At 43.9% G+C, this 14160-nt stretch overlaps 1 protein-coding gene and 1 long non-coding RNA gene across 6 annotated transcripts in view; one reads left to right on the top strand and one right to left on the bottom strand.

Moving 5' to 3' along the window:
* Positions 1–14160, bottom strand: part of RGS12 (regulator of G protein signaling 12) — an 87027-nt gene that overhangs the window by 5377 nt on the left and 67490 nt on the right. For 4 of the 5 annotated variants that reach the window (XM_083757288.1, XM_083757286.1, XM_083757285.1 and 1 more), the window contains one exon: positions 10546–11154. In XM_083757288.1, coding sequence (XP_083613414.1) covers positions 11092–11154 — 63 coding nt within the window. In that variant the 3' untranslated portion in view covers positions 10546–11091. Of the gene's footprint in view, positions 1–8748; positions 11155–14160 lie in introns of those variants that run through there. The other variant, XM_083757287.1, reaches the window with a different exon arrangement.
* Positions 248–4431, top strand: LOC310825213. The gene is made up of 4 exons (XR_014555162.1): positions 248–700; positions 1291–1372; positions 3276–3353; positions 3434–4431. It is a non-coding gene; the product is annotated as an uncharacterized lncRNA (long non-coding RNA).

Genomic DNA, 14160 nt, shown 5'->3' with positions numbered 1-14160 from the left:
TGCTCTGGCGAGCCAGAGCCGCACACGGAAACGCCGTTTACCTTCCCGCTGGTAAGCGGTCCCTATTTATCTACTTGCACCCGGAGGTGCTTTCGAGCTGCTAGGTTGGCAGGCGCTGGGACCGAGCAGCGGGAGCGCACCCCGCCGCAGGGATTCGAACCGCCGACCTTTCAATCGGCAAGTCCTAGGCGCTGAGGCTTTAACCAACAGCGCCACCTGCGTCCCGCTGTTGGATGAATACCAGGCCACAAATTTATTGGTTAGCAAAGGAACTGCAGCAAGCTCCTCATATTTAAACATTACAATATTTAAATATGTAAACCCCATCCACCAGTCATGGCAGTTCTTCCTTTCTTCATGCCCTGTCAGACAACCTTAGTTCAGAGCCACAGAGCAACCTCTAGTTCTGTTCCTGGCTCCCCATGGCCCCCACACCCAGGTAGGCTGTGGGGAGGCCCATCAAACACCCCCAAGTCAATTAGTCTTCAATTATGAGACAGGCACGCAAGCAACCACAAGGCTTACATTCCCTCATCCTTTACTAGGCTGATGGCTGATTATTTCCCCCTCTTCCAAGTCATCCAGTGGTGTAGCAGAGGAGCAGCACAGTTCTAGGACTTTTCTGGGAAGGACCAGTGCTATCATCTGCTGGTACACCAGAGAAATTATTGGATGCTCCTTGCTGCGGCAAATGAGTGAGGTGATGATGAAGCCTTCAAATTTGTTTATGACAGATTAGCATAAATTGGAGAATGAGGGAAATAACCAAGCAGAGGTTAGATTTCCTCTTCTTTGATGGGGTTCGTCGTTTACATGAGCAGGTTAAATGGTAACCCTTCTTTCCAAGATTATTTGCTTTTCTAATGAAGAGCTAAAGAAAGGCATAATCAAATAGGTCACTTTCAGTTTCTTTCTAATTTTCCCACTTTACATTGTCGTATCAGTTTGTGATTTATCTGTTTTTGTAAAAAAAATAATCATTAAAATCTAGCAGTGTTTTAGTGAAAATTTGTCTTCATATATTCAGTTTTGCCTATATACACATTTTCAAATCAAATTTTCCTTATATAATCCATTTTTGTACGCCATTTCCACTAATAAATGCAAACTTTACCCTGATTTCTTAATTTTTGTGCACATTACTTGGCTGGGGAAATGCACTGCAAAATTCAGAGAAGTGCCAATTTTGAAGGGCGGCAGTGTTTTGTGTTGTGCATTGTTTTGGAAAATGCTGATCAGGTAGGTTTGCCTTTAAATGTGAGGCTAATTGAATTTCTCTGCCTTCCCTAGCTAAAGGTTGTGTATCACTTGACTGAAGACCTTTTGTATAAGCCGGAATATATGCAGTCAGAAGTGGGGCAATTACTTCCAGGTAATTTACAATTGTAGCCATGCTATTTCCAATAAATTGGGTGATGTGGTTACATTATGTGTTGATTTGTGCAGCTCACCTGTTGTCAACACAGACTGTAAATTCATTGAACTGCCACTTTCAGAGGTGAGCGGCATGGCTAAAAAGGAATGGGCCTTTTTGTTTTGCTGCTTTACAGAGGCTTTCCTGCCAATGAATCCTACACTTTTCCAGCACCAAAATCTTAGCTTTGGCCAGGCTTCCCCCGCCCCCTTTCTCTTACACCACTGCCTTTTTAAAGTTGCACTGCTATTTCAGCCATTTGTTATTGTTGTAGTTCTTTATTTGATTTTTTAATATCACCCTTTATCGAAAGATCCCAAGGCAGTGTACAATATTAAGACCACATTTTATGCAGCATCAATAAAATAATAATGATAATAATAAGTATAATAACAGACAGCATAATAATAAATTAATCTTAGTAACAGTTGCCCCCCTACCCCACCTACAGCTTTAACAAGCTATAGAATATTTATTGGCCAAAGACCTGGGTAAAGAGGAATATTTTCCCCAGTGCTTAAAGGCATGTAATGATGGCACCAGGTGAGCCTCTCTGGAGAGAGCTTTCTACATTCAAACATCTGATAATCCTACCTGCAGTATTCTGAAATGATTCCCTCCCCCTAAATTTGTAAATTCATCCTCATTTTCTCTCTTGCTAACAGCTTCATCTGTCTTCCTTGCTGTGTAGGGATATCGCGGAGTGTTGTCCGGAGGGATCACACTTCCCCACCAGCAGGCAGCCACAGTCTGCCTGCACACGTGACCTTGGGGTGCAGGGAAAATCCCCCCCCCCCCAGACAAGCCACAACTGTCTGTACATCGTTCCACCCATGTCTGACCTTTTGCGGTCTCAGAAGTCAGCAGTGTCCTGTCTGTAAAATTTTCCTTAGAGACCTTTTGTCTCCTACGTCATACATTGAGCAAGGGGGAAATGCCACTGTGGAACAGGTGCCAAAATAGCTCTGTACCACCCCACGATTTCGGGATGGAAGATGTGTAAAGGTCACAGCCCCAAAATGTATTTGCCTAGCTTGCATATTTGTCTCAATAAAAAGAGGCTCCACAGGAATGGTGGTAGCTCGCTCGCTCGCTACAGCCCACCTGTGCGCAGCTCACATGATGATCAACACCTGTCTTGGGCCTTCACTTCATGCTGGTTAGGACTTAACAGTGCACTCCTATACAATCCATATATTGTAAACTACCCTGTGATTCTCAGATGGAGGGTGGTATAGAAATAATAATAATAATAATGCACATCTACTTAGAAGTAGATGCATTGAGTTTAACAAGACTTACTCCCACTTAAGTGTGTACAGGATCGCAACCTCAATTAATTATTTCCTATAAATAGAAAATCAAAATGTCAATTCTTCAGCCTGAAGAGGCATGAAAGCCCCTGAACTTTCCAGGTGCAACACTTGCAAAAGAAGCATTCCTAGAGGGGCTCTTTACCGACCTGCTCTGTCAGTCCTCCCTCCTTTATGCATGTCCATTGAGAAATGGATGATCCGGGAATTCCAGACTTCAACAGTAGGCTCAATAAACTTTTTGCCAGTCTGAAAGATAATGGGATGAACCTTCTGCACAAGAAGATATGAAAAGAAGACCCGGGGACACCTTGTGGGGAAAAGTTTCTTAACATCCACCTCTCAGTGTCATGCGGCTTGAGAGGACTGTGTAGGTCTGATTTTCTTGGGTTTTGAAGGAATCACCCGTGCATTTACAGATGCAAAGATGGAACACAACTCCCAACTCCCACAGCCTTGCTGCTTCAACAGCCCTGAGCTGACTGCACAGTTCTCTTCTGAACCAAGGTAATACCCTATTTAATCACACAGCACCCTGGTCTTTGCAGGAGAAGATGGTGAGGAGAGAAATAAGAAGGAGGAGCAGAGGATTGGGGTGGCTGCAAGAGGAGGTGGAGGTGACACAGGTAATCTTCTCTCAGCAAATAAATACAACCATCTACATCAACCTTTTCTGAACCACAGTATAATTTTCTTGTTTTCTTAGATGCTTGTACTGCTGCAGTGTTCACAGATGCTTGGTTTCTTTGCAAGGGAAGAGGATAAAGAGAGACCAGGGGGAGAGGATCAAGGTGGCTCTAAGGGGAGGTGGAGGCCACACAGGTAGCCTTTATCCAAGGTACGGCACTCATTTATTTAGTTAAGTTGTTAAGTATTTGCACAACTGCAGAGTTAGAAGTGCCCACTGATTTTTTGCAAAGGAGGACAGGGAGAAAACAAGAACAGGTGGAGGAGGCATAATGAAGGAGGCATAATTTTTTCCCATCAGAAAAGCCACTGTAACAAAAGAGACTCCTTCAGAACCAAGGTAAGATACTTTATCAGTTCAGTTGGGTGCTAGGTATTTGTAAAACTGCAAAGTGTCCACATTATCTTTGCAAAAGAGGAGGATCGGGAGGAAACCAGAATAACTTCGCCATGCATCCCTGTGACCTCCTCTCCTAGTAGCCCTACCTGACGCAGTGGGCATCTGCCCTTGCTGGAATAGTCATTCCAAGCTAAGCCCCTCTGTGTGAAGACTTCCTATTTCTGTTGATGAAGTGCAAGGCAGGCTTCTGTGGCCGTGAGACCCTGAGGCCATTTCAGCCTCATTGCCTTTTCCTCAGACACATTACACAGGTTGATTTAAATCAGAAAATAACTCACTGATGTGCCGAACTTTGGAAATCCCCTGTTGCGGCTGCAATTGCTGGGTGCTAAATTGTGACAGGATATTCTCAGTGGTGGCTCCCCATTTGTGGAATTGCCCTTCCTGGGGAGTTGTTTCTATCTTTCTCATTATCAATATTCAAGAGGCATTTTAAAAAGTCCCTGTTCACCCAGGCCAGGAGTTGGATGGCTGAAAGATACAGAACCCAGCAACCTTGGAATTATTAGGCTGTGAGAGTATGTGACTGTTTTGAAATGTTTCTTTAAATGCGTTTAATGTTTTTAGATGTTTGTAATTGTTTTGTATATATTTTAAATACTTTTTCATTTTTTAAACATGTATTCTTTTACCCTTTTTCTGTTTGTCAACCAGAGTTCTTTGGGGAGCAAAGGAGGTGCAGAGATAGAAATAAAGGAAATTAAAATACCCCTGCCATTGATGATCTTCCACCTCCCATTGTGTGTTCTACTGCCAGTTGCCCCTCTTCCTGCTTCTCTCCCTGCATGTTTATGCTTCATTATTATTTCCTTTGTCATCCCAGGCAGGAGAATCTCAGCCTGTCCCTGTAGCTGTTCAGGGAACACACAGATAGAAGCATTATTTATTGGAAAACATACTTAGAGCTGTGCAGATGTGCAGGTGCACACTGAGAAGCAGCATCTAAAAATAAGGATTACTATGACCACATATCAGTGAAATGGAGGCTAAAACGTTCTTCCCACAGATTCACTGTAAGGCCAAGGATGAGGCAGAGGAGGAAGGTTTAGAAAAAAGTGCCAAATAGGTTTTGCAGGAAGGAAGCCACTCTCGCCGATATCAAGACTGTGCAGCTGGTGCTTATGAGATGATAGGCAGGAGGAAAACACAGTAACTAAAAAAGCTTGGCACAAATCTGCCCTGAGAGAGCCTGGAATAAAGGGCCAGAACTAGCAGTATCAACACAAGTGGGGATGAACATCATGTGCATTATGAGAAAGCATATAAGTGTGTGGAACAGGTCTCGGTCTTTCGATTTCTGGGAATGGAGTTGAGAGATGACCTAACCTGGGGAGAAAACAGCAAAGACCTGATGAAGAGAGCACAGCAGAGGTTATATTTTCTGAGAATCCTCCGGAAAAGCAATCTCTCAAAGGACCTTCTGATGGCAGTTTACCATTGTACCGTGGAGAGTGTATTAACTTATGGTCTCTCTGTGTGGTTTGGGAGCTGCACGGCCAGGGGAAAAACAATGCTGTCCAGGGTTGCAAAGACTGCAGAGAGAATAATTGGGTCCACCCTTCCCACCTTGGATCAAATCTATGCTTCCAAGTGCCATAAGAAAACTGCAGAGATAGCGCAGGATAGTGCGCACCCCGGAAATGATCTCTTACAGCTTCTGCCTTCTGGAAGAAGGTACAGAGTTATAAAGACTAGGACTAGCCGCCTGAGAAACAGTTTCTATTCAAATGTGATTTTGGTTTTAAATGCAGTGTAAGGTAGTGTCTATAGTATATTGTATTCAGTTATGGGGTATCAGAGTTTTTAAGGGGCTAACCAGGCTGGGATAGCAGGCTTGTTGGTTTTTGAATGTCTGCTGTAGATTTTTTCAATTTTGTTGTTCTATATAGGATGACAATAAAGATTATCGTATCGTATCGTACCGGTAAAACACAACACCCCCCTCCCAAGTGAATCAAGCCTAACTCTTGTAATCCTGAACCCTTTTCAATCTCTCACTCTCTCCCCTCCTAGCTTGCTTTGAGGGACTATCATTGGGAAGGAAAAAGGGGAGAAGAATTTGCATGTTTCTTGACAGCATCAGCCCACTGGAGACTGCAAAGAAGATGAAGATGCATTGGCTAAAGTTCAGGAGGGGGGGGAGGGGGGGCGACTAGTAGGATTTGCCTTTCCATTGTTTTCTCCTTCTTTTTTATTCATGCTCAGTATAGTATCTGCTCTGAGTATCTGCCTGAACAAATTCAGATCTGGCTGTCAGGTGGGCATCTGTCCTGTACCATCTGACTCTTCATCCTGCAGACAGATGCTGCTGCAGCTTCTCAGTCTGAATTTTGCTGCTCTGGGCCAGTCTCATACTCAGCTGTTCCTGTTCAAAGAGGACTGAGGGTCATCCTGTACTTCATCCGCCCACTTCAAGGACAACTGAATAAAAAATTAGGTCAGCTAAACCTTTTGCGTCAGTTTTTAAATCTAGATCAAGAAATACTGCCACAATTGTGGCAGATTCAGAGATGGACACGACCTGCTCCTGGAGGCCATTATTACGCCCATTTTTCCCAGGCCCAGAGTATGAGTATTGCTTCAAAGGTTTCTGGTTTTTAGAGAGATCCAGAAAAGCTAAAAGGATCACATTCCCCTTGTTTGTCTCCCGTTGTAGCCTGTTTACCAGAGTGATTATATCCGGAATGGATCAAGACAACCTGTTTCCTCTAATTCCCCAGACCTACAGGGATGCGGGTAGCGCGGTGGTCTAAACCACTGAGCCTCTTCGGCTTGCGATCAGAAGGTCGGTGGTTCGAATCCCCGCAATGGGGTGAGCTCCCGTTGCTTGGTCCCAGCTCCTGCCAACCTAGCAGTTCGAAAGCACGCCAAAAAGTGCAAGTAGATAAATAGGTGCCGCTCTGGCGGGCAGGGAGGTAAACGGCATTTCCGTGCGCTGTTCTGGTTTCGCCAAAAGCGGCTTAGTCATGCTGGCCACGTGACCTGGAAAAACTGTCTGCATAGCGGACAAATGCTGGTTCCCTCAGCCTGTAAAGTGAGATGAGCACTGCAATCCCAGAGTCATTTGCAACTGGACTTAACTGTCAGAGGTCCTTTACCTTTTTTACAGGGACTGGAGAAATCTCTCAGCAACCCCCCCCCCCACCTCAAACAGGGCCTTTGATCTTCCTCATTTATAATAGATTGAAGTATAGGATCTCTTAATGGGGTTCTTACTTTCAGATAAACCAATGTCCTCAATTCTTTCACTTTGGTAGAACCAGCCAAGGTGGGGGCATTATATAATTCTGCCCCAGTTTTATCTCAGCCACCTTCCAGATAGTTATATGTCCCAGCAAAAATTATTTGAAGCTACTTCTACCAGGTGGTGAACAAATTCACACTTTTGCCTTGTGAATCAAAAGTTGAAACTGAATATAGAACAGCCAAGCTGTCAAGTGCAGATGGCATAGTTATGAAGCCTCTGCTGTTAGTCAGGTCATACTATCCAAATGTTTCACGACCACCTCCACAAGCATCTCTTTTATAGAGGCTTGATAAAAAAAAGTTTCCAGAACAAAGAAATAAAAGGGCAATCTGAGAGCAACAATGAAGCCGTGTGGCATTATACTTCAAGAATGGGAACTACTGGCACATGATAAAGCAACAACAACTGCAAGTCATCTATGTTGGAACAGAGATATCAGAGGTACTAGTGTGAAAGTGCCCGCAGTAGAAATCTTTTCAAGAGCTCCCATTGTTCGGTCCCAGCTCCTGCCCACCTAGCAGTTCGAAAGCATGTCAAAGTGCAAGTAGATAAAAAGGTACCACTCTGGTGGGAAGGTAAACGGCGTCTCTGTGCGCTGCTCTGGTTAGCCAGAAGTGGCTTAGTCATGCTGGCCACATGACACAGAAGCTGTCTGTGGACAAATGCCGGCTCTCTTGGCCTATAGAGCGAGATGAGCGCACAACCCCAGAGTCGTCCGCGACTGGACCTAACAGTCAGGAGTACCTTTACCTAACATGTATGCCAAGGCAGTCTGCCTGTTAGTAAGGAGCTTTAATAAGTGCTTTCTCTCATACCTCCCCAATCCTTCATTGTGAACAGCTGGGGAGATTCTCTTGGTTGTGCTGCACTTTGGAGAAGTACATTTGGCAGTAACCAGAAAGAGTAACAGAGCCTTAAGACAGTGGAAGCACCTTCCTTGGGGGTTTTTAAGCAGAGGTTGGATGTCCAACTGTTATGCATGATCAAGTTGAGATCCCTGCACTGCAGGGGGTTGGACTAGATGACCCTTGGGGTCCCTTCCAACTCTATGATTCTGGGAGGCCCTTCTCTGTGGCAGCACCAACTCCCCCTTTAGCTAAGTGTTTTAGCACCTCTTGAAAATATGCTTATGCTCAAGGCTTTTGCTGGCATCATAACATTATGTTTTAATTTGCCCTGAATCACAATTTAATTTGTGCTTTAAAGTATAGATGTTTTGTACACTGTCTTGCCGTATGTGAAAGGCAAAATAAATAAAGGCTTAAATAAGCAAATAAATAGGGATGCTGGGAGACATGGACAACACCATTTCATAAATGCAAATATAACAGAACAAATTCTTTCAACATTTTGCAAGTATACAATTTTGCATGTTTTATAAAAGAGTTTAATACGAGTCAATGGTACAAGAGACTTAAAGGGGGCTCAAAGAAGAGATAAAAAGGGGAAAGAAATTTGCAAGCACTAAATGGATAATGAGGTTTTCATGACTTGCTATAGAATGCAATATACCGTACATGGGCCCTGGCCAAGCTATCTGTGAGAGCTCAGATTGCATTGCCTCCATGGAAATAAATTGAGAAGCTACTTTGAGGAGGGTAGTTCCCCACTGATTTTCGGTATGTCTCCCAATTGCATTTAGATCTGCTTCTGCACATTAAATACTTTTGAATAAGAAAAAAATGAATTAACGAAGAACAGAGTTTATTACTCTTTGTAGTGGTGGGAACTCAGATACAAAATATATGCAGAAACTACATTAAGGCAGCTACAGAATAAAAGAAGATAGAAACAACAAAAGCTGCAGCTCATGGGAAGGTATGGCATGCACTAAATACAGGTCAGTTTGAAGATTTGAAAATATTCACATATGAACTCCAGTTTAAAAATAAGACAGTCTAACTTGTAAACTCCCCTTTTAAAACACACATGCTCTAACTATAGATATACACAAATGTACACAACCAGGCCACAAAATACACTTCATGTATTATCATTTAGACATAGCCAATTACAAGGTCATTTGATGTTTAATTTCAAAATTTTTTATGGTAGCATATATAAAAACACTGTGAAAGACATAAACCTTTTTCTGATTTTTCAGAGTAGCAGGACAGAAGAGTTTGGCTGTCATTTGTTAGCACGTGACAATTAGGCATGTGAAAATCACTAAATAAGTACAGGTAAGAAACAAGAAATAAGCAGTCAAACCGAATGTGTTTGCATTCTACAAGTCATGATTCTACTTGGTATTGGAATTATGAAGATAAGTACAGTCAGTTGCATCAGAGGTGGTGATCTAGCCCTTGGGCCCATGGGCAATGGAGACAGCAGGAAGCAGTGTAGGCAGATTACTTTCTCCCCCCGCCCAGCACCACATTCTTACCAGGCATATGGCAATTCCTGAATTTCTGTGCCTTCCAGCAGATAGTCCAGCTGCCCATACTGATATCTGCCTGCTGCTCAGGGTGTGCAGAGGGGTGGACTCTTTGGGGAGGACTCTCTGGGGAGGGGGGGGATGGATCTTCTCCCAGAGGCCGGTGTTATATATCTGGGATGGGGAGAGATATCCATCCAGGCCTCCCTTTCTGGCCACCCCCCCCCGTCTCCCCCTCCTCCGCACCCTTCCCCAGCCCTACACTTTGCACCTTCTTTGAGTGTTCTTGTCTGGCTGCTTTGTGTCTTTGAATTCTGATAATGCTTCTTGGCTGCCTAGATGGAGGGTGGAGATGTGTGTGTGTGTGTGTAAAATCAGCCTCTTGGTAAAATTTACACTAGCTGCTCTGCCCACTTTGCCTCTGGCCCTGCCTCAAGGGTGGTCCAGGAAGAACATGTTACATGTGATTCTCATCTGGTATTTGCATGTGTCTTTAGAGATGAGTTTTTAAGCCCAGTTGTCTGCATAAAAAGTTGTCTGCATGTGCTTCGCGAGGACGTGCCCAGGACTTCCAGCAGAAATGTGGGAACCAGGCTGGGCTTTCCCTTTCCTCTTCAAGTCTTTATAATGGTATACAGCACAAAGAGGAAACGACAGCAAATAATGCATGCATATGCGTGAAAAGTGTGTCTTGGAGGTTTAAATGGAAAAGCTATGTTTTGCAAGGCTCTTCCAAACAAAAATGTATTTATTTCCAACATGCAAAATGGTCGTTGAGGCTTTTTATGAGTGCACAGCCAAACAAGTGATACCACATCTGTTCTCAATTTGGAGTTTGTGTACTTAAAGCAGCCTGTAGCTCAGGCTGGCTGGTCTGGAACTTGCAGCTGTCCGCAGTGTGGACAGGCAGGAGGGGCCAGAGTGGGATGTAGACAAGGGTGACAGAGGCCAAAATTATGTGCTACCCTTCAGAACTACGGTCTGTACATGCCCTAAAGACAGGCTTCAGTTGCACTTTTCTGCATGTTGTAAACAGATGCAACAAGTGCTGAAACAAATGTAATGGGGAATCATTTCTTATTAAAGACATTTAAAATCTGGAAATACCTGATTTGGATTTCTCATGGGTAGTTTTTTCCTGATTATCTGTTAGTGACACGGGAGGTGGATACTTGGCTCCTGCAAGAGTGTTTTTGTCTGAAGAAGAGGGTGGAGATGGCAGCAACGTACTGTTAGGGCTGTTAATGTCTCCCTCAGCCACCAGAGTCAAGTCTGCTACGTTCTCATCCTCAACAGTTTGTATGCTTTCAGCCTGCAGTTCTTTTGATTGCCTTTTCCATATGGCGGCATCCTGCGAAAGCGGAATCGGAGACAGTGGGGCACCAAAAGGAACACTGCAAGTCTTCTGGCTGCTGCAAGTTGCCAGCACAGCTGGTTTTTGCTTGCTTCCAGAATAAGCCATTTTGACTGCGGAGCTTTCACTACTGTTTTTCATGACGTCCACTTTACCACTTAACTGTATGCATTTGTCCTTGACATCAGGATGTGCAATTCTCTTGTTGCAGCCTTTAGACCCTTCGGGTGTAGATGAAGAAGGCCTAGTCCCACAGGAAGGCAAGTGAAGAAAATCAGGCAGAACCAAGTCTTCTTTTCTCAGCAGCCCTCGCTGGTCATCTGCTCTGTTACTTTGCACTTTTGATATAAGTTCAAAAAACTCTATTGCAAGAAACCCAGAATAGATCCATTAGTCAATACCGTGAAATTTCATGACACCACACAATCATTTTTTTCTTAACTAGACACATTTGATATACCCACCATTTACCAACAACACTGAAAAAACAACAAAATCTAAGACATCTGCCCACTTTCTGAGCTGAAACTCCTATAACATTATAAATAAAACTAAAGTTTACAAGTAACTTTAAAAGACAATAGCAATCCTAAATCTCTGATGATTTTAATTGGTGCATGTAGTAGCATATTTTTTTCTGGTACCAGTTTTTCATATTATACCTGCCACTTGTAATATTTCATATGAAAGATGCCATTTCACCCTGCTTGTATTAAATACATTGAGAAAGAATGAGGATTGCTTTTCTCCACTGATTACAGGGGGGGGGGGGGGACATATCCACCTGCAGAATCTGAACACAAATAGGGGGGGAAATGTGAAGAAAAAATGCACAGTGTGACACATAGGCATTTCATGTGAATACCAATTCTAACTGCAGTAGGAGATGGATAGAAAGTTATAGCCTCATCTGTCCAGGACCCAGGCAAGTTTCACAAATGAGCAGCACTCTCTGGAATCCAGAAACCACTTCCACATGCCAAAAGCAGAACTCTGAATCTGCCCATTGTTGCCTCATGCAACTGGCATTCACAGACTAGCAGTTGCATGTACATAAGGCATCGCCCATAGCCGAACCAGGCACTGTTAAGCCAGGACCAGGCATCTTTATTGCATGTAGGAGATGGTATGCGTGAGCATCCCTTGGGTCACCATAAAGCAGGTGTGATCCTTTAAGTGAGTGCATGCAAAAAAGAGAGAGAAACATTCAGTGTGCACACCAAGCACTTGCGGAGGCATGACGGATGTGCTGCCATCTTTGCTGACACATTCTCCACCTTCCTCTGCCCTCCCCCCAATTAACTAGGGCAGGGGAAATGAGAGGTAAGGAATCCAGCTCCTCAGCAGAGGGTAGTTATTGCCAAGGAGGGAACAGGGCCCACATACACACCTAGCAGAAATGCTATGCTAATTATGTCCATTTCCATCAGGAACAGGCTTTCCTGCCAGGTACACTGGGGCATAAACAGCTTTGTTCTTAGCCTGCTTGAGCCGGCTACAAGTAGGGTCCTGCCTGGCAACTAATGGGGGCCCTTACGGAACTGAAATATTCCTAGTTGCAGATGATATGTCACTATATTTTAGCACAGAATGCTATGCTCAGTTTTCATCATCTAGGCGACCTTAGGATTTGAAACGTCTGCTTTGCCAGTAACATCACACTGGTATCTGGGTTATGTTGGACACACTGGCATAATGTAATACTCTATGTCTATGTGACCATCACATTTTCTCAGTGAGGAATAGGCTTAGATTGAAACCTAACTCCAAGGTTTGTTCTTGGTTTGCTAATTATTTTGTACATTTAAGGGAAAGCAAACTACAGTTCTGGTTTGGAAGACACAGGAAACCTTGGTTTGTTGTGCCTGTTCATGCTAGGAGAGGAGCAAAGTGGGTATAGTAGAGCCGCACGCACCCACACTGTGATAATGTTAACAGGCCAGGTTCACACAAGAGATATTACAGAGTCAAGGGGCTATTACTTTCCAGCCATTTCCAAAAACAACTGGGGATGAAAAAAAGCTAGTTTAGATCAGGTTGGGCTTTACAACTTTTATACTAGTCAGTCAAAAAACAATTATGTGCAGTTCTTTTAATGTTCAATCTCATTCTTGGTGGATTACAAATGTGAACCCAATTACAGAACACTCACACCAGCATTTAAACCCCTGACAATGTGCCGTAACTCAAACGGCATGACATGGAGCTTTAGGTCTTTTGTGGGTGCTTAGTGCTCTTGATCAGTTAGCGACATGGCAATTATACAGAAAAGAGATTTTGCACAAAAAGGAACACTTTGCATGGTTTCACCGCAGAATATATACAGGAAGAACAGATTGCTAACATTTCTCTTTTCAGAATGGGCAGTGCGGGGCACCCAGGTAAGCAAACGATACCGTACTCCCAAGTATGAATGCTTCAAATTCCTTCCATGTCCTTCCCTCCGCCTTTGGTACTGTCCACTGGGTACTGGCTAAATTGTATTGACTAGCCATTCCTTCCTCCTTCAACACTGCCTTTCACACTGGGTAAAGCATGCACTGTGCAGAAAGGGTAGGAGGAGCTGGCAGCCATTCTGCAAGCAGGTAAGTGCTCTGTTGGTGGAACGCTGATCAAACATTTTCAGGAGCACAAATAAACCACACAGAACAGAACAAGCAGTCACTGTAATGAGTTTCATTGCAACTCCTTATGGGAAGAGATAAATATTGGCTCAGTTACTACAGTCTCTCCCCCAAGGGGTGCGGGAGGCTGAGAGATGGGCTTCTCGGCCCAGGAACTATGTGGATACTGCTGCTGACCATTGCTCATCACTGTTCCTGTGCTGCTCTTGGCTCTGAACAGGTAGATGTTCAACAGTTGCAGAAGTAAGGATGGTTCTTATTCCTAATGCTACGTGTGGTTCCCACTGTGGTTCTGGCTGTTTATTTATTTATAAAAATATTTGTAGACTATCCCAGCTCCCAAATTTTACAAAATTAAAAATTAAAAATAATACTGTTCCTCTGTGTGGTTGCTAAGCTTTATGTTCCAGTTGGGCTCCTGCATCTTTGCAAGCTATTTCAAGGATGCTGTTGCATCAGTGAAGGAGGGTGAACAAGCCATGGAGTGAATGATGCCTGTTAAACTGCTGTCTGTCTTTGAACTTTCAAAGGCATGTGACTCCTGCCAGGGCAAGAAAGTTGGCAACCCCCACCATGTGTCTACCTTTCAAAACCTGTCCATTATTGTTAGGGCACTATCCTGTAAGCACTGCCTATCAGGCAAATGACAACAGGCTGGTGCAGTGCTCCTCTGATTCTCAGAGCCTATGTACTCCCTCATTGTGCCTCTGTGTGGGGTGATCTACACTCTTCCGGTGGGAGATC

The sequence above is a fragment of the Podarcis gaigeae genome, assembly GCF_964106915.1.
Source record: "Podarcis gaigeae genome assembly, chromosome: 9".
NCBI classification, from domain to species: Eukaryota; Metazoa; Chordata; class Lepidosauria; order Squamata; family Lacertidae; genus Podarcis; species Podarcis gaigeae.
This window is presented reverse-complemented; position numbering and strand designations above follow the sequence as displayed.